Genomic DNA, 24479 nt, shown 5'->3' with positions numbered 1-24479 from the left:
GCACTGTTGGAAGTGCCATCTTTCAGATGAGACATTAAGCTATTGATCCATCCCTCCTCATAGGAGGGCGTAAGAGATCCAATGGAACTGTTTAAAGAAGAACAGTGGAGTTCTTATTTGTGCACTGACCAGCATGTATCTCTGTAAAGTGCTTTGGGACATTGAGGTTGTGAAAGATTCTTTGTAAATGTCTGTTTCATTTGCCTGCATTAAACAGTGATGACACCTGAAGTCTTGAAAGGTACTATTTAAATGCAAGCTTGTTCTTTTATTCTTAGTGCTTGCAGTGAAGAAGAAAATCACATAATTTAATTTTAAAAAGCGGTTTCTCCCATATTTCCTAGTTGGGATATGTGGTGAAGTCTCTCAAAAAAAAAACTTTATGTTGAGTTTATGGTAATTTTACTGTACCAGGCTACGGAGTGCTATTTGGCATGCGTGGAGAGTAGAATGTTTGAATATATGCAGTAGGTCACCATCAAAGCGCTGAAAGGATGTTGTCTGGTGCTTATGTACACAATGTTAATGCGCAGTCAATAGATGTGCATGATGAAAGTTAACAGGTGCTGTGAGTTCAAGATGGTGCTCTAATAGTTAAAAGTGCATCATATTTTTAGCATGTATCTGAAACATGCATTTAACCTTCTGTCATTCTGTTTTCTAGGTTGCTCTAAAGTATACACCAAAAGCTCCCACTTAAAAGCACACCTGAGAACTCACACTGGTAAGAACATTTTTTACAACACTGTTTACTGTTTTTAACATGTTCAATAAGGGTATTTGGGTTTAAAATAGAAAAAGTTGACAATTGAACGCACATTGCTTTGATTTTGTTTGGCACGTTATTTAAGGGCAGAACTCATACACACCAATGTGACAGTAGGAAATTGGAAGCAATGCCAGAAATGTTGATGGGTGTGATCTGTATAGGCCTGTAATCGAAGCAGCAGTTCACTTTGTTTTGGAATTGGCCTTGTTGTAGCTAGTGGTAAGACGAAATTCTTAAGGTTTTGGTTGGATGCACATTACCCAGAATTTCATTGTGTTAGGTGGGAGTGGGGAGGAGATAAAGAAATGAAGAAATTGGATGAAGTGGCAGATTTAACAGAATGTAGTCTGAACTCAAATTAAACTGAAAACACTTGCAATAAAAAGCAACTGTGACTGTTTCTGTTTATAGCACTCCACCAGGTATTAATATCTAATAATGCTGCATTTTCAATATCAAGAGTGTTGAGGAAGCAGTGAAAATAGCACCAGACCTGCATGGTTCATGAGAAATGTATTTGTGTAGCTTGGCCGTTTTTAACAGCGAGGACCTCGCTGAAAGATTCAGCTTTCACCAATTGAAAGTGTGTTTATTAAATTCTCTTGGTTCAGTGAAAGCTTTAATACAGTTGTTTGGGCAACATGAAACATTCTTATCACTGCTGATCGGAATGACCTACTGGACTTGATTTCTCTATGTCTACCCTATCAAACACCTTCATAATTTTAAAGACCTCTATCAGATCGACTCTCAGCTGTCTCCTTTCTAGAGTAAAGAGCCCAATCTCGTTTCAGGGAATTTGGCATGAAGCATCTTTGGGGTGATGGTGGCATAGTGGTAATGTCATTGTAGTAACTAGTAATGCAGAGGCCCAGGCTAATGCTCTGGGGCACTGGTTCAAATCCCGCCATGGCAGCTGGTAGAATTTAAAGTCAGCTAATAAAATCTGGAATTATAAAGCTAGTTTCAGTCATGGTAGCCATGAAGTTTTAAAAACCCATTTGGTTCACTAATGTCCTTTTAGCGAAGGAGATCTGCCATCCTTACTTGGCCTGGCCTACATGTGACTCCAGATCCACAGCAATGTGGTTGACTCTTAACTGCCTAACAAGTCACTCGGCAATTGGGGATGGGCAACAAATGCTGGGCTTGCCAGCAATGCCCACATCCCATAAAAGGGAAAATAAAGCTGCCTTGCAAATCGTGTGGTAGAAGGCCTCTGGCTCCAGGAGGAGAGTTGACGGTGGGAGAACCTCTTGAATTCCTGCTCTTCCTGCTGCACAAGGAAAGCTGTAAATAAAAAAGATGTAACGACAATAAGCCTCCCCTGGTAGAGGCTGCTGTTCCTGATTTTTGCCTGGCAGGTAAGCCATTGCTGCTCCCTCACTCAGGTCTCCGGCTAAAATGCCTGTCTGGTTCCAATCGCATCATCGGGGTCCGATCTGTAGTTTTTAAAGAGGTGTCTTTTTGTTTGTCACCTGCAATTAAAGTTGCCATTGGTCAGATTCAGGCGGGGAAGGAGTGGGTAAGCTGAAGGGCAGAGTTAAAATTGACTCCGTCCAACCCTTAACTATTGTAGGCATCTTTCTGTCTCGACAAAGGACTGTTACTTCTGGATTGAGAATAGTCTGTTGTGGCTGTAAACACCAATTCATGAGTGACAGTCCCTTTTGCAACTGGCGCAGATTAATAGTGTTGGCTCAAGGTCGACCTTCTGCCGTGTTTTTACCTTCTGCCGTGATACTGTATGGGGTAGCTTTGGACATAATGTGAAATGGGCGATAGTGAATCAACAACCTTTTTTTTAACAATCTGCCCGATTTTCCTTTCCATTGACAGTGGCAAACCTTATTATCCCAACCACATTGAAGTGACATTGAACCACCGCTACATGGCATTAGCCACACGCTTGTCTGCAAATAAACGTTACATTGTTGCTGAACCCATTTTCAACAAATATGCTCGAAATTGGAAAACAGTTAACAAATCGCCTAGCTAATTCACAAATGTAGACGACTACACTTGTCTCTGAATAATTGTTTCAACTTGACCATGACATGACAGTCCAAGTCGATGCAAGTGAAAAGTGAACTCCCCAGGTTCCTGATCAACTTGGGATCAGATCTGCTGTATATGAACTATATCTCTGCATAAGACCTTGACCTCAAATACAAATTGAAGTGACTTAAGTTTTTTTTGCCCCAGTAGTATGTTTATCTGTAGCCATGAGCATTTGTATAAACCACAGCTTTTGTAGCTAAAACATCATGAGCCATGCAGCGAAAAAATGATGTAGATGCCGTGAACAAACAGTGACAAAACAATCATAGGTGTAAACATTTCTTTTCAATCATTACGATCAAGTATCAAATGGCCAACGTGGCCTGATTTCGCTTCTACAAGCCGATATTTTAATGCTCAACTTAAGTTCTTTTACCCTTAGTATGATACTGGTTTACAGGCTGGGTGGGTGTAAATAACTTGTAAGTTAATTTAAAGTAAATTCAACTTTATATTAATTGTGAGATTGCATGCTGCTGCGATTGACCACTCCTCTGCTTCATGCAAAATGGTCATACAGAATTGGTGCCCAAACAGCATGCTTTTCCAATCGAATTACACAATGGGTTGGGGTATTGCTCTTGTCCATACGCTGGAGAAGAAAATAAGGAAATTAGGATAATAGAAACGCAAAACCAATGGAGACGGCAAACGACTTGAGATATTCTTTCTAAAATTAAAACAGTGTGCAGACGTTGAACATTTTTATTTAATGTGCAGAAATTAGTACTGTCAACTTTAATGCTCTTGAAATGTTGACATTTTGAAATAAGCACAAGAACCGAATTGAGTGATGACTGAAAAACAGTCCTTTTTAATGTCACAGCGTAAGGGCAGCTGCTCAACTCCAAACAAAAGCTCAGTTTGTAAGTTTTTGTCATTATTTGAAATAGTAAAACCCTTCAACTTAGAATCATAACTTTAAATTTCAGTTCTCATGCTTCTCTAAGGTGCAGAGTTTATTTTCAACTTTCACGTCTATATTGTCGCTATGGGATTTAACAGCATTAAGAAGTTATTTCTCAATTTGCTGGAAATACCTGTCACATTTTGTAAAATGAAGATTCAAAAATAAACTTGGTGAATATATGGGAATGAATTATGCAATATGTTGCGCAAGCAACTGGGAGACCAGCTGTAGAATGAATATTTGAAAACTTTTAGTGGTGCTTTGAAGTGGTGAATTATGGTGGAGTGTTTCATCTTAGGGTAGATATTACTATGGAAATGTAAGTTCAGGTAAATAGGGTAGTTTTTAGTTATGTAACCTGGTCTGCGAGTTAAATAGTACTAAAGACAGGTGAATTTAGAATTGTCTGTACAAAGCCAGTTGTTGCTTGTTGAAGCGTAGGACAATAAGTTGTCTATGGTGTTGGCATGCAACCAGCTTCTATACTGATATGTGCATGTTTGGTGTTTTGAGTGAGGGCGAGTAAATAAAATCCTGTTGTGACTCTCATGTAACTTCATTAGGCAACTTTTAACCTTCGTACAAATCCACATGCTGGTGCCGTGCAGGTTTGGCTTTTATTTCTATTAATGATACTAAGAGAAGCACTTTTTTGTGCATCTTGGCTGAAGTCCAAAATAAGTACAGGCAACTTACCTGTCATACCTTTTTAAAATCTTCAGTTCAAACAAATGCCAATTTATATGTAATTTCAGCTCTGCACAAGGTCCACTGTGCACATAGTGACTTGTGAGAGGCTACAATTTTTATTCTCAATAAAATACTGAAAATGACTTGGCCTTGTGGAAAAATCTAGGGGGAAAAAAAAAGCTTTTCCAGATCAGCGGGGAGGGGATCATTTTTTTTATTGCCAAGTCTAGGGGTATCATGTTTAACCATTGCAACTTAAAAGGCCTTTTATTTCTCTCCCTGTTTCTATCTGCTTTTTATTTGCTGTCCTTTTTACCTCTACTACAAAGCTGCAGTGTGTAAGAGAAAATGTTGTGTAGGTTTGAAAGGCATGTGTGGTCCTGCTGGCATGTTTATGGCGTTCATTTGATCTGTAGCAACCAGAAAAACAAGGTGGAGGATACGCCCTTCAGCTAGAAGTAATTTTGAATCGAACTTAGTGAAATGAAAAGGAGAAAAGTGTCTTTAAAACAAAAACTAAAGTCTCTGATCACCAGGATACGTGCAGCTTTTTTTGATCATGTTGGGAGTGAGGCAGGGAGGAAATAATACTTGCAATAGAGACATTTTATAATGCCTATGCTTTTCAATGTTGGTGATATATTATCCTCAGCATAAAATGTAAGGTGGCTAAAACTGTAACTCAAGTTTACACATCAGAGGATTTGAAGCCAAGCCATTTCTGGGAATCACTGTGCAGCCTCTATATATAAACCAGTTCACTAGTAATTAAGGCTCTTAGTGCAAGTAAGCATTGGAAGATCTTTATTGAAGTGGTGTTGTGAGTCTTCTGAGATGATCCGTGTTATTCATAGTATTGTGAAAAAGGCATTAAGGCAGTTGCTGGCAGTCTAAACAGTCTGCGTGCCTCTGCTTTTGTCTCTGAAAGTGTTCAGACAGGTTTTTAGCTTTGGCATTGTCAAAATAGGAGCTTCTCTGTAGAATTACCTGGTCAACAGTGAATGTTGGACTGGAACCGATTTGTGAAGCAGGAGGCAGAAGAATGCTATGGTGCTCTTCCATGGCAGGTGCTCTTACAGTGCTGATGAATCAGCCTGACTCACAGGCGCAACACACAACTTTGAGGGAGGGGATTGAAATCTAGAGAACAAGGTCAGCTTAATTTCATTTGAAAGCTTGAGTGTATATTTTTGCGTGGTGGATGTCCATTTAAGGAAATGGAGTCCTGTCACATGAGTCTGAACTTAAAATGACCAGTGCAGTTTCTAATCTCTTGTTAATGTTTGGTTTATGGAGTCTTTTAAAACTTGTCAAAACCTTTTAAAAGGGGTGGTGTAGAAAATGGAGAGGGTGCGTGACAACTTAAGAGTTTCTGTGGTGGTAGTTACGTGCAGGTATGTTAGGTCAGCAGTCTTTAATATGTGTTGTTAAGTATCTAGTTTTTGCATTCCATCCTCTCCACATAGAGAAAAGTAATAGTTTCACGTAGCCTTTAACCATAACTCACCTGTCAGTACAAACTTGAAATAGTGCATTTGTCTTTCAACAAAAAAATTTAGTTCAGGGTTTGTTTGCCAGAGTATGCAACCATGTCAAGCCATGAGTGATATTTCTTAATATTGAATGATTGCAACGCCACCTTTTTTTTTTGTTTGTTTTTATTTTAAACTACGCTATCGTTTCAAGTTGATGTATGCTCCTCTAATTCATTTTTTTTGGAATAAACGATGCTCGGCAGAAGAAATTCCGAGGCAATATGCAATGCGTCGGGTAGCATGGTGTGGCCGTGTGTGGATACCGTCAGATAACCAATTCTCCTAATGGTGAGTCCAAAAACTCAACCATTATTGCACAGAGAGATGTTAGGGAGATAAAAACAAAAAGCTAAAAGCTACTGCGGATGCTGGAAATCCAAAACAAAAGCAGAATTACCTGGAAAAACTCAGCAGGTCTGGCAGCATCGGCGGAGAAGAAATCAGTTAACGTTTCGAGCCTTCATGGCCCTTCGGCAGAACTGAACAGTTCTGCCGAAGGGCCATGAAAGCGCGAAACGTTAACTGATTTCTTCTCCGCCGATGCTGCCAGACCTGCTGAGTTTTTCCAGGTAATTCTGTTTTTGTTTTGAGATGTTAGGGAGGTCCGTTTTTCCAAGGAATAATTAAAGATGAGCAATGCTGCTCAATCCCCGATTACAAAATGAGCAGTAAGTCCAGTTGTCAGCGGGAGTGCGCTAACAGCACAAAATTGGCTCTACATTCGGCAACAATTTGGCATTATCACTTTGAAAAAGCATTTGCTCACAACAGGGATGCATCTAAATATGTTAAACAGGAACACAATAGGTGTTCAATGTTCTTGGAGACCTTACTCTTAACATCCTTTCAGGACATTGCTGCTGCCACGTTCCTGAAGCTGATTGTCTTTAACACTCTACCTATAGCTCCCAGCAGCTTCTGCTGGCTGCCCCGCTTACTGTGCAGATGGCATCCTAACTATTAATGGAGCAGGAACAGGCTTTGGGAACAGTGACAATTTCCACCGTAAAATGAAATAGGGTTGGAGGAAGCTTGTGTGGAGCATAGGCACTGGCAGCGATCAGTTAAGTCAAACGGCCTTTTCTGTTCTGCAAATTCTAAATATGTTGTAGAGCAACACTAAACCTCATACTTGAAGGAATATCCTATGATAAGAATGTAGGATAGTCTTATTTATGTGCCTCGGTATCTAATCTTGGCTATAGCACATACTATGCTCATTACACTTTATTGCTAATGCTCCTATTAGTACAAAACTAAAATCTCTGACTCACTACGCCATGGGACATGTGCTAAATATAGATTTTACTTTTATATTTGTATTCTTTTTATAGTAGTATTTTTTTAAAAGCATGCTTGTGGTTGTACTCTCAATCTCTTCAGTGTAAGAAATTGAAAGCAATGGAGCACAACATGTGGGTAACTAGCTTTATACAAGCAATGAATTCAAATCCTGCCACAGCTTCTGGGAAACTTAAATTCAGTTAATTAAATAAATCTGGGGTTTAAATAAAATCAAGTAGCACTGCTGGTGCTCAGCAACTTGGACTCTGCAGTAGTTGACATTTTGGTTGTGGGGGTAGTGTGTTTTCAGTGAGATACCGAAGGAGGCGACTCCAAAGTCAGACATTTCCCTCTTGGTGTTTGCTGTTTAAAAAAACAAAGGCACTTTCCATATTCTACAAGGCGCAAAGCACCTGTAGTGAGTGCACTGCCATCCAGCCCTATCAGATTACATCATGTTACACCTATTAATTTATTTTTCCTGAAATGCCATTTGTGGTTGCACATGAAGTGAAGCATATGCAATTCAATTGAACACTTCAATCCTTAGCATACTGCCCTAATCTGATTCCATCAGTATAGGTTTGTGATTCAGTTTGTAATGAGTAGCGAGGTTTCCACTGGAAGTATTTGCCTATAATTTAGTAGCAGAAAAATCATCACATGAAGCGTTGGGAGGTCATTGCAAGGTATGAGTTTTTTTTAAAACAAAGCCAGAATTCTCTCAGCCAATCCATTGGTATTCACCAAAATGAATAACACTTAAAGGGGCTTCTGACTGGAGTTTTACAAAACACCACCTGATCTGACTGTGTGCGCAATGAAAGCCAATGTCTAAAGCTGATATCACATGGTGCAGAAATGTCATGGGAATGTTTCATCCATTTTGTTAGAAAATCGTACTAACGTTTTAGAGTTGCAAATCATTTTTGTCAATCAAAACATTTATGGCATGGCCAGGAAAGATTGGGGCAGGAATTTTTGTTCTTGCAGAGTTTCCTTAATGGAGGTTTAAAATGACATCAAATAAAAACAATGTTTTATCTAAAAATATCTAATAAATTAACTTCTGTAGCATTCTTGCTTACTGATACTGGGCTATCTACCATTACCATTTGTGGTGAGAACATCTGTTCTCGACTGAAGTCTCATATAAATGGATTGGGGCAAGGTCGTGTGGTGAATATTTCTGTGGCTATTGAATCATGAGTTTTGTATTCGCAATGCTACAGGTGCTCCTTCCAGCCAATATAATCATAAAATCATCCAGGCTTCAACAAGAAATGTGGTCATCCTTACATTTGTTTGTGATGCTTCACGTAGAGGTCCCGTAATATGGGTTACGATACTGTCCTTGTAACTCAGGAGTAGGGAGTTGAAACTCCACCAAGTTGGGGGATGGAACTCTACCAAACCAGTCATTTCTAGGCTAGCACAGAAAAATAAAATGAGTAGTGACTGTTTTACTAATGGCCCTTGTAGTAATTATGGTTTATTTAGTTGTAATGTACCTTTAAGAATAATACTTGTTAAGGAAGATCACATGATCTGCAGTAACCAATAGGAGAGTAGTGTGGGCTATCACAGCAGTCAGTGCAGAGATAGAGTTGGTGTTGAAAGCACGTGCAGATGCTGCTGAGTATTTTGTAAATAAACTTAATGTTTCCACCCAAGAAGTGTCTGCAGATCAACTTTATCATTAATAGTACAGCTTGGCCACCCTACAACAAACTGGTGACGAGGATAGAACAGGACTGAACAAAGGAAATCGAGCTAAAAAGAAATCAGCGCTGTACCTCACCCCGTGATTGTAAATAGCAAGCTCCGTTATAATTAAAGAAGTTACCCCCCTCTCAAAATGCCACAATTTGAGAGAATTGATCCTTTTGAGCCAGCCACAGACGATTGGCCTCAATACATAGAATGCCTCACGTTCTTTTTTCAAGCGAACGAGATTCCAGTGGAAGGGAAGCGAGTGATCCTCTTGAGTATTTGTGGGAACAAAACCTATTATTTGGTTTTAAGTTTGATGGCAACCAGTGCCCCAGATTTGAAAAATTTCGATGAATTGGTGGACCTCATGGTCATTTTCAACCAAAGCCTTCCGTCATAATGCAGATGTTCAGGTTTAATTCGTGAAATAGAACCTCGGGTGAGACAATTGCACGCTGCATGGCAAATTTGAAACCGCTAACGGAATGTTGAGAGTTCGGTACGACTCTGAATGACATGCTCAGAGATCGTTTAGTGTGAGATGTGAAAGAGGACTTTATTCAGAAAAGATTATTGTCTGAAGTGAATCTGGATTTCAAGAAGGCGCTAGACATAGCATTGGCCTTGGAAAGCACAGTAAGAGATTCAAAAGCAATACAGGGTGCGCAAAATGGCACCGCCCTCCACATCGGGCGGGAAACCTCAGCCAAAAGTGGAACAAAAAAGCAAGACTCTGCCAAGAAGTGGGGAACAGCCCCTGCTAGCTGAAGAATAAAGAAAAATAACTTAGCAGTGAAATTGAAGAATAATTTTAATAGAGGTGGAAACAATCAGTCTTGTAGTAAAAAGCAAAAAACTGCGGATGCTGGAAATCCAAAACAAAAATAAAAATACCTGGAAAAACTCAGCAGGTCTGGCAGCATCTGCAGAGAGGAACACAGTTAACATTTCGAGTCCGTATGACTCCAACAGAACTAAGGAAAAATAGAAAAGAGGTGAAATATTTCACCTGTATGCCAAGCTGGCAGGAGGGACAACCTACACAAAGCTTGATATGAGTCATGCTTATCAACAACTAGAGTTGGATAATGCCTCCTGGAAATTTGTCACAATTAATACCCACAAAGGGTTGTACCGATATACATGATTACTTTTTGCCTCCTCCGTTTGTGCTATCTTTCACAGAACAATGGAAAGCTTACTGCAGGGACTGCCCCAGGTTGTAGTCTATTTAGGTGATGTATTGGTGAAAGGATTTACTGAAAAAGGAGCATTTGGCAAACTTGGAATAGGTCTTAAAATGTTTCTTGCAAGCTGGAGTGCATTTAAAAAAAAAAGTGCAAGTTCCAAGCAAGGGAGGTAATCTATTTGGGTCACCGGATAGATTCACAGGGCCTCCACCCAGTTGAGAAGAAAGTGAGAGCCATAAGAGAGGCATCTGCGCCAAAGTATGCCTCAAAGCTCAAATCATTCCTAGGAATGATCAACTATTGTGGGCAGTTCTTAACCAATTTGTCTACAATGCTGGCCCCCCTGCATTCTCTACTCAAAAAGAACCGATGTTGGTCTTGGGAGGCATCCTAGAAAAAAGCTTTCATAAAGAAGAAACAATTGTTGCACTCATCCAATCTATTAGTGCATTGTGACCAGATGAAAGAATTAGTGCTGACATTTGACGCATCTCCCTACATTCCGTGCTCTCTCATCGGATGGACGACGGCACGGAACGGCCAATAGGCTACGTATCAAGAACGTTCACCACAGTGGAAAAGGGATACTCACAGATAGAAAAAGAAGGCCTGTCCATCATCTTTGGTGTCAAGAAATTTCACCAGTACGTGCACGGTCACCATTTTACAATAATTTCAGATCACAAGGATTGCTAGGATTGTTTAGTGAGGACAAGGCTTTACCACCCATAACCTTAAAGAATATAATGACGGACTTTAATTCTGGCAGCATAGGAATACACTTTTGTACATAGGCCTGGCGATCAAATCGCAAATGCCGATGCCCTTAGTCGTTTGCCTTTACCAGAAAACGAGCACGTCCCAGTTCCATAGCTACTTGTTTTGTTATTAAATTTCTTAGATTCCTCGCCAGTATGTGCTCGAAAGATCAGAGACTGGACAAGTCGGGACCCAGTCCTGTTACAAGTATGAGAACAAGTGTTACATGCTTAGTCACAGGAGCCTGTATCTGACTCAAAGAAACCTACTTCAACACAAGACATGAAATAACCAGCCAGAATGGCATCTTATTGTGGGGAGCATGAGTGATAGTTCCTCCAAAGGGAAGGGAGTCACTTTTAATTGAACTACACAGTGCCCATCAGGAGTTTCCCAAATGAAGACCATAGCATGCAGCTTATCTACGGTGGCCTGAGATGGATGGCGAAATAGAGAGTTTAGTAAAGCACTGTGTGCAATGTCAGCAACTGCAAAAGTTGGCAGTGACAGCTCTATTACACCCATGGGAGTGGCCAGGTAGACCCTGGGTCTGGTTACACCTTGACTACGTTGGAACTTTTTCTGGGAACAATGAGCAGAAACGTTGCCAATGCCCATTCAAAATGGTTGGATGTACAGGAGGTGAAGTCACCGACGTCGGGCGCCACAATTGTGAAACCACTCAGAGTTTTGCCATTCACTGACTATCAGAGGTAGTTGTTTTCGATAACGGCCTGGCATCTTTGAGTGCTGAGTTTCAACGGTTTATCAGCCTCAACGGTATCACTCAAATGAAAACTGCACTATACCACCCTTCCTCAAATGGACTGGCCGAAAGGGTGGTTGAAACGTTCAAGGCAGGCGTGAAAACGCTAACTGGTGATTCCTTGGTAACCAAGTTAGCATGCTTTGTTTTTCGTTACAGGGCTACCCCTTGCACAGCTGTCGAGTTATTGTTGAGACACCATCTCCGGATGAGATTGAGCTTAATAATGCTGAATTTAGCGGGGGGTGGGGAGGGGGGGTGAGGAAGGTGGAAAGGAGTCAGGGAAGCCAGAAAACTAGACGTGACTGGCATAGCCATGAGAGGAAATTTACCGTTGAAGAGCCGGTGTTCGTGATAAACTTCGGGGAAGGACCAAAGTGGTTGCCAGGTGAAATAAGAGCAGTGACTGGACCTCTATCCTACCACTTGGAGGTGGAAGACTGGATCATCCATAAACATGTGGACCATTTAAGGAAGAGAGAGAGAAATCACCAAGATTTGGTTTCACCAGTGACCATGACTGGGTCTGCGTTTCCTGTTGAGGATACTCCAACCCAGGACAGACATGTCTGATGTTCCTGTAAGAGTTGAGGATACAGAACTGCAAGTGCCCACCGAAGCAGCTGATGTTCGGCAACTTCAAAAAGGGAGATTCCTGACAAAGAAGCTGAAGTTTTGGAGCTGCGACATTCCACACGTACCAGGAAACCACCTGAAAGACTTGAACTTGTAAATTTCTTACCCAGTGTAAATATTATGCTGTCTTGAAAAAAAAGCATTTGTAAATATAATATGTATAGCCGAGTTAAAGAGAGGGGAGAGTGGGGTGAATGTAGCAATTATGGTTTTATTTAGTTGTAATGTACCTTTTAATAATACTTGTTAAGGAAGATCACATGATCTGTAGTAACCAATAGGAGAGTAGCGCAGGCTACCTCAGCAGTCAATGTAGAGTTTGAATTGAAAGCACACATATAGTTGCTGCTACTAGTATAGTGTACTAGTACAATATTGTATATTGTAAATAAACTTAATTTTCCACCCAAGAAGTGTCGGCAGATCAGCTCTATCATTAATAGTACAACTTGGCCTCCCTACAACAGCCCTCTTCCAGGGAAGCTATCTTCCATCCCTACCCCATCTCGTTAACACATGACTAATGTGTGTGTACTGTGGATTAAGTATTTCTATTCTGTCCTTTCAGTCAACCAGCATGCAAATTAATAGATTATGATCTATAGAAACCATTTTGTCTTTATTTGTATTTTTTGACCTCTGCCATTTTCCCATTGTATGATTGTGTAAAATGGGTGATAGCAAATCTTTCACATCTCCCTGATTTTTATTTCCATTGGAGTCGACTGATAACAGTAGAACTTGCCAAATCTTTTCTTTACAGGAGGGGAGATCATTCAATGGGGAATAAAAATTCCAGGAAAATTACTAGAAGCAATAAGCCCAGATTTTTAATGAAGCAATTGGATACTCTAATAGGACTGTTGGATCTTTGAGTGATTGAACCAAGATTGACTCAATGATCCCCTTCACCTGTAACTTTTCTTCTCTCTGATTGTATGATTTATAAGTATTTACGACATTTTGGGTATCAGTGAGATTAACCAAACCTTCTATTGTTTACATTTATTTAGTTTTGTAAATGAAACTATTTTTCTAATTTAGCAGATGACAGAGATAAATTGGTATCCTAAATAATTTTATAGGGATTGCTTTGGCCACTTGAAATGGAAGCAATTCTCATTCCATTTTCAGAATGATGCCTCATTGTTCTGATTTGTAGGATAAAACTCCAGCCCTAAAAGTCTGCCTGGTGACAAACTTTTAGTGTGACTCAAGGATGCTACCTTCAAAATCAGTCTTGTTTGCAGCCGGTTTATGCAGGTTATCTGTTCGCCTGATTAAGTTGGGACCCTTCAAATGTGAAGCATAAGCAATTCAATTGAACACTTCAAACTTTAGCATACTGCCCTAATCTGACCCATTAGCCTAGATTTGTGACTCTGTAATGAATTGCGGTCTCAAGGTTTCCACAGAAGTTATTGCCTATAATTTAGTAGCTGAAAAATGTGAAACACTGGGAGATCATTGCATCCGCCTGAGATTTTTTAAAATAAAGCCAGAATTCTCTCCTTTGGCATTCACCAAAATGATTAACATTAAAGGGGTTTCTGATTGGGACAGGCTGGGGATGGTGTGGAAACAATTGGTCTTTTCCTGAGATGTTCTCTTGTCTGAGAGTTTTTAAGCTGAAACTCATACATTCATCTGAACAGGTGGCTAAGGATCTCAAGCCACTATGTAAAGAGCAGGGAGTTATCCTTGTAACTTGGTCAGCCTTTGATCAACACCATCAAAAATGAATTTATTGATTATTCATCTAATTTGTTGTGAGTGGAATCTTGCAGTGTGCAGATTGGCATCTGTGTTTGCCTACACAACAATGGCTTCACTTCCAAAGTAATTAGTTGATTGTGCAGAGCTTTGGAGTGTCTTGAGCTCATGATAAGATGCTGTATAAATACAATTCTTTCTTCCTAATATTGTATGCACTTCATGATTTCAATCCAATTATGTGTTACTAGGTTGCCTTAATAGGTTATGATAATTTGCCTATCAAAGTGCTGTAAAACTATAGTAACAATGCACCCTTTCTTTGTACTTCAAAGCCACAAAGGAAATATAAGTAACACTATGCAGCACAATTTTGTTACTAAGTGTTTACTTTTGAAAGGAAGTTTAGGGGTATTTGGGTGACATTGTGTATTAATACTTGAATACAGAACAAGGGATCTCACTCACCTGTCCCAAGGTCATTGCCTTATCCTTGAAGAGAAGTGTGGGAAAATCACTCCAAGCTGTTGTTCCGTATTGAGTTTAGAGTGGTATTGGTAAAGGTAAAGTGGCTCCTTGCCCTCTTAATGAATTTGTCTACATGGTGAGACCTGAAGACGAAAGGGGAGTAAACTCAAAATAACTGGACATGTATATAAAAGAAACTGTGATCTTGTGTGTGAATTGAGCCAGAAGCAAACTTGATTATATTTCTGCATTAAATTTGTAGAGAAAATTGCAAGAACAACACATTTGGGAATGTTCCAAAGCATGGAAAGAAATGCCATAATCTAGGATGAAGCAGTTTCAAAGCGTTATTTTTCATCTCTATAAATACTGGATTGTATTTTCTTTTGTTAGCACACTATTGAACAATTGATCACTCCTTGGTTCTTGGCCAACTATTAGTGACAGCAATACTAATAATTTTGCAGGGGTGGCTCTTAGTGGAATGGGATCCAAGAAATTGGCCATGTTCTCTCATTGGTACACTTTTAGATCTGTTGGTTTGCTTACAGTCCCATATGCAGTTTTTGTAGAACATTAAATTGTGTACACACAGACTGTTTTATCTCAAGGTGAAGGCATTACTTGTTTCCTGGTTAACATCACTCCCTATTGCCTCAACTCCAGGCAGTATGACACAAACTTGCTTTTGACAAGTAATGCCTTTTTATGGATGTGATCTAGGTCTGTCGACTTGCCTTTAATAAAGTGGTGTAAAAGGAGACTGTTTGCATCTTGATGCTGTCCAAGCAAAATATTGGTAACATTGCTATCAAGTAATTAATGCCTGCATCCTTTCATTCTAGGGGAGAAGCCTTACAAGTGCACCTGGGAAGGCTGTGACTGGAGATTTGCACGTTCCGATGAACTGACTCGCCATTTCCGGAAACACACCGGGGCAAAACCCTTCCAGTGCACGGTGTGTAGCCGCAGCTTTTCACGTTCCGACCATTTAGCCCTGCACATGAAAAGACACCAGAACTAGAACCCGGATCCTCCCCGAGGCTGATGTTCATTATGCAAACAAGACATTGTTGCCCAAACAAAATACCAGACGACCATTGTGTATATGGTAACCTTGCTGCCAGGGCTTCCGTACCTCTGTATAGAGCAAAGAAGTTTTGATGAAACACATAACCTTGACTTAAGGTTTTAAAACTGGAACCCTATATTTTGTACATATTCACTGGGAATTAAGAGCTATGTTTAATGAAAAAGCTTTATGAAATTTATAATGGGATTTGGATTTTTCTTGGTTATTTTAGGTTTGCTTTATGTATAAACTAAGCTCATGTCCATTTCGTAGACACACTTGCACTACAGTGTAGTTGGTTAGTACTGGCATTCACATCTGCCGAGTTCACATGGTTAAACTTTTTTCTAATGTTTTGACCAAAGCACTGTATGGCCTTGACAGTGTTTAGTAAATGTAGCCAAAGACATTGAAAAAAAATCCCACAAAGGGCACAGTGTGGACTAATGCAGATAATTCTTTCTACTGAAGACAAAGGGAATTCAGCCTACTTAATACTTGAGGTTACCGAATCACTTTATGGAAGTTCTCATCTCATCAGCAGGATGTGGGGTGTTGAATTTAACTGTACAACTACAAAAGGTTACTTGGGCTAAGGCAGCTAACCTGAAGTTAACAAGACAATACTGCAGAATCAGCATACAATTGGGGTGCTTTTCTATATTCAGTGAACAGAAACAAAATTACTTTTGAGATTTTGGCACACCGATTTACTCTGACTTTGCCCAATCTTGTTGTTGTGTCCTGTGTCTGAAGTTAGCTTTCCATCCCTGTGACATTCTGACGTGATGTTACAAGGCTGTCTGCAGTAGGGAAGAGGGGTTTGGCCCTGTTTGCTGGAGAACATACTTGGGTTGCAGTCAGGACACTGCAGTTAACGGGTTTGAAGCCCAAGTTACTGGAGGTTTCACTTCCAATTCCAAGTGCGACTAGGAATGCAATTTCTTATCTGACTTGATATTTACACTTCAGTTTTAGCATCACCGTGAGGCTAAAGCTGGTGTGTAAATGTGGCCAAAAATAGCCCCTACGTGTACTGGAAATTCCCAGTGCCCTGTGGAATTGGATTAATTCTCCAAAAGGCTGACTCTTAAAAGTTTTTATAGTTGTTTTAACACTCCATTCAAGTTTGAAACTACTGCTGCAATAAAGATATTTATATAAATATATAGATATATATATACTGTACAGACAGTGGCACTGCTGCTGAGTAGAAAGTCTCATTCAGCACTCAAAAATAGTGGAATTATTCTTCTTTTGATTTTTATAATTTTTTTTTTATTTTTTAAAAACAATTCGACATGACTCTATTTCTGATGCACCTCTTTATTGTGTATTAAGCCTGATCAGGAAGCTGAGGATGTAGTTTGACCACACTTAGCCACAGGATCAGCATTGTATGCTGAAAGCTTCAAAGCAACAGTTATCTCTTGTTTGCATACGTGGGCAGTTCTATCTAAAGGAAACCTCGATTTTTCTGTTGCAAGGAGCTCCAGATCTCAGATCCGAGGTCCTTTTTTTTTCCCCCATTTCCTGGGGTTGGGGGGAAAACTGGAGAGGAGATGACATTTGATTTGTATTTCAACTGTTATGCTATAATGCTGTAATTCTTGATGTGTATTGTCAAATTGATAAAAATGCTTTTCTAGCTGAATGGGAATATAATGCATTTATGAGGTGTGGAAATTATTAATAATGGGCTGTGTAAGCTTGGGCTGGCTGATTTAAAGAAGGTGTTTGAAGTCAAAAGCTAATCTCCACTTGGGTCTGACTTTGTGACGAGAAAATGCTGTTTAAGATAATTATCATTTTGTTTTATTTATTTCTAATCGTAAAATGGCTTTCTAACCGGATCGTTTACAAACCTGTTAAATTATAGTGTTCTTCAATGTGATAGCTTGGCAAGAAAAGGCAGCAAGAATATGTAAATAGCATTAAAAGATGTATATAATTTTATAAGATGCTGCAAAGTTTATACTTTGAACAAAGGGGCAAATGTGGCTGCGTCATTTTTGCTTCCGCTTGATTTCCTTCTTTGTTATGTTGTATTTCCCTTAAGTTGTTGTGGCTGTATATTACTTTCTACAACCTGCATTAAATAGAATGAGAAGGTTTGTGTTTGAGGGGGTTAAATGTAAATTTAAAAAAAACTTCAGTAATAAAATGTTTTTCAAAAAAGACCATTGTCAATGTTTCCTACATTACAACAGTAAATACACTTCAAAAAGAACTTGAAGTAGTTGGCTATAAAGCACTTTGAAGCTGGGAACGGCTATAGAAATGGAAGTCTTTTTATAACCCTGGTGTTCAGGTCACTACAACCAGTTTGCTACATGTGCATCTGCCAAACTAAGAACTAAGAATTTTTGTCTACCTTCCTTCATGGTCCTTAAATACAATGTTCAGTTGGCATAATGACTGTTCTTTCTCATAGAAGAAATTAGTTACAATGCTAAGGTTTTTAGTCCAATGCCATCTATTTCTCAGTGAGAGGAGTAGTGGGTCTATGTTGAATTGAAATTTTCAAGACCGAGATTGGTAAGTTTTTGTTAGGTAAGGGTAAAGTGGGATATTGGTCAAAGGTGGGTTAATAGATTTAAAGCACAAGATCAACCATTATTTTATTGAATGGCAGAGCAGGTGTAATGGGCTAAATGGACTACTGTTCCAATGATGCTGATTGCAAGTTCATTGATAAGTGGTGGTGGAGTGACACACTGAAATGGATGATTTCCCCATGAACTGCTGAACCTGGCTGTGGAATGATGCAGCATTGCTTGACCTCCTCACGGCAGAATTCAGAAGAGAACATTGTCACTAGGCACTTGCCAACTTCCTCCTGATGGCCAGCTAAAGACCAACAGTCGAAGATATCTGGAGGCAACTCAGAGCTGCTTGTTGTGTGTCCTGGTTGATTGGGGAAAATAATTGGTCAAAAAAGCATCCAAAAGGAAATGGAGCTTTGTACTTTGACACATTCATAATATTACGAGTGTGAGGTTTTCTAAAATGGTTATGTTTTAAACTATCTCTTTTAATTCAAGGTAAAATGGAGCATGTGATCTCCCCCTGCGCAGTGATAGGCTGATGTGCCCTCATTGCCATGGACATTGATGGTGGGGTGGGGGGGGGGTGGGGTGGCCAGGCCAAGCCCCATTGAAACCCAAGTGCCAACTTTCACATCTGAACGCAGGAAAGAGCAGCTTTCTTGCTGCTTGCAAACTAACAGACCCTCAGGCAATCTGGTTCAGAAACCCTGGACAGACAGAGTGAGTGAGAGGGGGGTCCCAGAGAAAGAGAGAGGAAAACAGCAGAGGAAAAGACTTTCACTGTCAACCTTCAGGCAGAATGCAGATGGGAGCTTGTTCTCTGGTTGAAGACTTGGGCTTCGTAAAGATTTCAGAACACTGGAAGATTCACCATGGCAAGGTTGGAAGAAGGATCACTGGAGTGGATCCTGCTGCTGGAAGTCAGTCTGGGGGATTTTTAACACAAAGTATCCTGGATCTGTGAATGACTAATTTCTCCAGGCCCACCCATGTGGTTTTCCAATCTGTTCAGTCTTTTGAGCAATGGGACCAAAAATAAGAGTGCGTATTTAAAAAAAAAAGCAGCCAGTAGTTGAGGACTAGCCATTTCTGGCCAACTGTAGCCTACTTAAAAAGTGAATACATCCCCTAAAGCTTGGTGATTATGGGGATAGGAGGTGTACTTCCATATTCAAAACAGCATGTTAGCCATCTAGCAGTGACTCCAATGGCTGGATGATGTGAGCTGAATGCATGATGACCGCATCCCCAGAGATCTGCTCTAAGGTGAGCTTGCTATCGCCAGGAGACCAACAGCTCGCCCATGCCTGTGATACAAGGATGTTTGTAAGTGAGACTTCAAGTTGACCAGGATTGGAGTCAATGGGTGGAATTTTCTGTGCCCCTTGGTGTCGGGCATGTTCGGTGGTGTGAGCGGACAATATGGCGAGAAGGCCAAAAATCGGTTTCATGACATCGTGAAACCAGTTTATAGTCGTCCACTCTGCCCGTCAATGGCAGGCCACGTTTCTGGCCGTCAGGAACTTCATTGTATACATTCAAATATCATCATAAGCCCAGCTTGCAAGAATCTCCCCCCCGCCCTGCTGGATCATCTGAGATCACGCTGATGTGTTTCACAACATATATAAGGCGTGCACCTGGCGAGCTGCACTTCGCTTGGGACTTTGAGGCTTGTTTGCCTACCTTGCTTTGGTCAGCACTCATGGTCATCAGCGCCAGGCTTTGCAGGCAGCACCACATCACTTTTAAGGCGACTCACAGGCACTTATGAGACCAGCCATAATGCGGGAGTGGTTTTTCAATGGCTGCAGGGCTATGTCTTGCTTGGGGAAGAGGAAGAAGTGGCCTCAGGCAAGGCAAGAGGCTGCAGGGTTAGGGCATTACTGGGGATGTGGGGTATCCCAGAGTGCGTTTGGGGACACATGTTAATCTGCCTCAAGTAGCCTCAAGAGGGTGAGGACTGAGGAGGCAGTCCCCAGAGGAGATGAGGCCAGGTGGAGATGTGTGGGTGGGTGTGAGAGAGAGTGAGTGGTGATGTCCCTTGAGCTGGCGGTGAGTGAGATCCCAATGAATGTGTGATGAGCTTGTGAGTGTGTGAGTTTAGAGTGATGAGATGGTTGCCATACCCTGGCGGCACGGATGAGATCATTCATCCTCTTTCTGCTTTGGATGGTGAACCTCTTCTGTTCTGCATTGGTACCGACCGCCTCTGCCACCACCTCCCAAGCTGGAGTGATGACACTGATGGGCCTCCTGCGGCCAGCGAGGGGGTAGAGGGCATCATGGTGGACGCCAATGGTGACCTGAAGGCATTCCAGGGATGTATCACTGATTCAGGAGGGCTGTACGGCCATACCTTCAGTGCAGCAGTCCTGGGCTAGTAGCACAGAGGTGTGCACGTAGCTGCACTTTAAATATGGTGCCCGGCATGAGGCGGTGAGGTGATGGCATGACGGGTGAATGACAGGCCGCGCACCATCGAAACAGCATGTTTGCTGGGAATGTATGATTAATGAGGTGGGATTGGGACAACACAACATGAAAAGCTACCATTGCAGCCGGTGGGAAAGACGTCCTCTTCCCTCCCACTATCGCACTTAGCGCAAATCTGGGATGATTCTGCCTAGATCCAGCCACAGGACATTCCCTTCTCCAGCATTCAATGTTTTTCACTTGCTTCTCCTTGACTGACAAGAAGACACTGTACCAACTCTCCTTCCCAATTGAATGACATGCTCACCTATTGCTGCTTTCCTCAGAACAGGCATTGACAGCATTCTGCTTTTACCTGGTAACAACTGCAAAGCATTTTAGGCTTCTGCTTTCACATTTTACACTGGAACCAATTTCATGCGCCATACACATCTGTACAGCTGTTTATAATGACCACATACTAACTCCCTTCCCTCTTTGCAGGAGAAACAAGGTTCATAATAATTGCGAGTGCACAAGAACCAGGACTGCACCAACCTCCATCCACATAACTGGAGGAAAAAGCCAAAGGCACCAATGGCACAGGCAGATCAAGGAGCGATGAAGTCATGTTCAGTGGGCATCTGGCTATTAACTTTAACTTCTCTCCTTTCTCAAGCAATCACATAAACGGGCAACTTGGCATTGTGCATTTCTGCCCGTTCCTGCCTTGCCCTTGTGCCCAATGCTGACCCTTATCCCCCTCCCCATTTTTTCTAGGTCCATCTGTAAACCTGCATCGTAGAGAACATGACCCGGAGGAGGACAATCCTCCAGAAGTAGTACTGCGCCTGCTCCAGCACTCCCAGAAAGCAGCAGCATCCCAGATAGTAGGGTAGACAGAGAGTTAGAGAACCTGCACCATGAGGAATCACATGGAAATGGAAGCTCAGGAGATGGTGACCTGGCAGGCAAACTCAGTTCCCAGCTCTGCTAAAGGGGACCCAGATACCAAGACATAGCCTTCAAAAGAATACTGATCTTTACACCCCTTCAAGTTTCATTAGGCCTTGGAAAGCCTGGCTTAGGAGCTGCTGCACTATGTCTGAGAAAACGGAGGAGTCTGCTTCCAGGTTGAACATAAGAAATAGGAGCAGGAGTAGGCCATTTGGCCCCTCAAGCCTGCCCTGCCATTCAATAAGATCATGGCTGATCTGCCCCAGGCCTCAAATCCTCTTTCATGCCAGCTCCTCATAGCCATCAACTCCCCGATATTTCAAAAATCTGTCTACCTCCTCTTTAAATCAAGTTGAGAGGCGTGTTGCGGGACAGCAGCGCTATATGGTTTACCATGAAGTAGGTGGTCACCTCTATGCATGCTGCAATCTGGCCCTCACACCAGGACTCTGTTATTAACAGCTGTCGTAGCTTTGACCAAAGTTCAAACTGGAGGGTAATGAGTTGTATTTGAACTTTTTTCTGGTGAAAATGGGGCCGGTGAAAAAGACTTCTATTTATACACTTAAACAGGGCTCCCTTCTGCTTCAGACTGATGCCTGGGCCTCCCCAGGATAGGCCTGACCAAGCTGATGGCAAGTAGGAACAAGGCGATAAGTAGAGAACTCCCATTTTCAGGCAACTACCACTGGTTAAAATCAGACCAACCAAGTCCAGTCTTCTCAAAGTAGCAATCGCCAAAGCAAACACAGTGCTGAGCCGTATTCCCCATATTGCTATGGTATAAGTCAAAGGTTTTCATGCTGAAGCTACACAATATCATGGCCATCTTGAAAACTGCACTCTCTCCTGTATCACCAAAGCTCAGGAGAAACCCCCGACCCCCATAAATATTGTCGAGAAGGGATTGAGCGATGATTCCCAGTATTGGAAGGCTGCAATAAGAAATTCAGCATTAAAAAAGATTGAATGAGCACAGACTTTATAGAGGTATAAAAGATATCAAGTAGGAATAGAAAAGCTTAAATCTGAGGGCTGTGATTCAGGACGAAGGGAAGCAGGTACGCATTAGAAAAAGGCAAGTTCAGGTCTGATGATGGGGAGCAGTTTATTGTGCAAAGTGATTAATACCTGGAATGGTTTTTAGCATCAGGTAACTTACAATAGTGTCTATAGTTCAAAAATACTCCATTGGCTGTAAAGCCCTTTGAGATGTCCTGAAGTCGTGAAAGGCGCTATATAAATGCAAGTTATTTCATTTTAGCCAAGGCTGAAATTGGGGAATTGTTCCAGGTGCAGTTTTAAATATATTCTTTCACTGATGTGGGGGTTGATGGCTAGGCCAGCATTTGTTTCCCATCCCTAACTGCCCTTGACAAGATGGTGGTGAGCTGCCTTCTTGAACCTAGTGTAGTCCATGTGGTGTGAGTGCAGCCACAATGCTCTTAGGAAGGGAATTTCAGGATTTTGACCTAGCAACAGCAAAGGAATGCCAAATAGTTCCAAGTCAAGAGGCTTGGAGGAGGCACTTGCAGGTGGTAGTGTTCCCATGCTTCTGCTGCCCTAGTCCCACTAGGTGGTAGAGGTCACAGGTTTGGAAGGTGCTGGTAAAGGAACCTTGGTGAGTTGATGCAGTGCATCTTGTAAGCGGTATACACTGCTGCCACTCTGCGTCAGTGGTAGAGGGAGTGAATACTTAAGGTGGTGGATGGGATGCAAATTAAGTAGGCTGCTCTGTCCTGGATGGTGCTGAGCTTCTTGAGTGTTGATGGAGCTGTACTCATCCAGGCAATTGGAGAGTATTCCATCACACTCCTGGCTTATGTCTTGTAGATGTTGGACAGGCTTTGGGGAGTCACGAGGTGAGTTACTCACCCCAGAATTCCCAGCCTCTGAGCTGCTCTGCTCTTGTAGCCACAGTATTTCCATGGCTGATCCAGTTCAGTTTCTGGTCAATGGTAACCCCCAGGATGTTGATAGTTGAATTCTATGATGATGGGTTCAAAAGTTCAATGGACAGATGAATTCTATCCATTTTGCAGATTGCTTCCTCATTTTGCTTAAAAAGCTTCAGCACTGATAAGGTGCCACATCAAAGGTTATTGCAGAAAATAAAAGCTCACAGTTTGGGGGGTAACATATTAGTCTGGATGGAAGACTGACTGGCTGGCAGAAAACAGAGAGTATGCATAAATGGGTCTTTGTCTGACTGGCAGGATGTGACGAGTGGAGTCCAGCAGGTGTATGTGCTGGGATATCAACTTTTTACAGTTTACATCAATGACTTAGATGAGGGGAACAAAGGCATGGTAGTTAAATTTGCAGATGACACAAAGATAGGTAGGAAAGTATGTTGTGAAGAAGTCATAGGAGTTTGCAGACGGATATAGATAAGGTGAGTGAGTGGCAAAGGACTGGCAAATGGAGTATAATATGGGAAATTGTGAAGTTGTTCACTTTGGCAGGAAGAATAAAAAAGCACAGTATTACTTAAATGGAGAACAACTGCAGAATTCCGAGGTGCAGAGGGATCTAGGTGTTCTCATGCATGAGTCACAAAAAGTTAGTATGCAGGAACAGCATGTAATCAAGAAATCTAATGGAACACTCTCCTTTATTATGAGAGGAATTGAACATAAATTTAAGGATGTTATACTTCATTTATACAGGACATTGGTGGGACTGCACCTCGAATACAGGGCGAAATTTTACGACAGTGGGATTTTATATTCCTGCTGAAGCCAATGAGGTTTAGAATGTCTCGCCGCATTTTACAGCCCCGTCCCTGCTGAAACGGTGCCGTAAAATTCTGCCCATTGTGTGCAGTTTTGGTCTCCTTATTTAAAGAAGGATGTAAATGCATTGGAGACAGTTTGGAAGAGGTTTACTAGTTTGATTGGAATGAGTGGGTTATTTTTTGAGGATAGGTTAGACAGGCTGGGCTTCGAAGACTGAAGGGTGACTTGATTGAAGTATATAAGATCCTGAATGG

The 24479-nt window shown here is 41.4% G+C and overlaps 1 protein-coding gene across 3 annotated transcripts in view; it reads left to right on the top strand.

The window, feature by feature from the left end:
* The window catches only part of LOC144683016 (Krueppel-like factor 5), a 36418-nt gene extending 18672 nt beyond the window's left edge, over positions 1 to 17746 (top strand). For all 3 annotated transcript variants that reach the window (XM_078545987.1, XM_078545989.1, XM_078545988.1), the window contains exons 3-4: positions 665 to 724; positions 15340 to 17746. In XM_078545987.1, coding sequence (XP_078402113.1) covers positions 665 to 724; positions 15340 to 15518 — 239 coding nt within the window. In that variant the 3' untranslated portion in view covers positions 15519 to 17746. The remainder of the gene's footprint in view (positions 1 to 664; positions 725 to 15339) is intronic.
* Positions 17747 to 24479: the final 6733 nt, after the last annotated feature.

This window comes from Cetorhinus maximus, chromosome 7 (genome assembly GCF_964194155.1).
Source record: "Cetorhinus maximus chromosome 7, sCetMax3.hap1.1, whole genome shotgun sequence".
NCBI classification, from domain to species: Eukaryota; Metazoa; Chordata; class Chondrichthyes; order Lamniformes; family Cetorhinidae; genus Cetorhinus; species Cetorhinus maximus.
The sequence above is the reverse complement of the archived record's forward strand: the minus strand, read 5'-3'. Positions and strand labels throughout refer to the sequence as shown.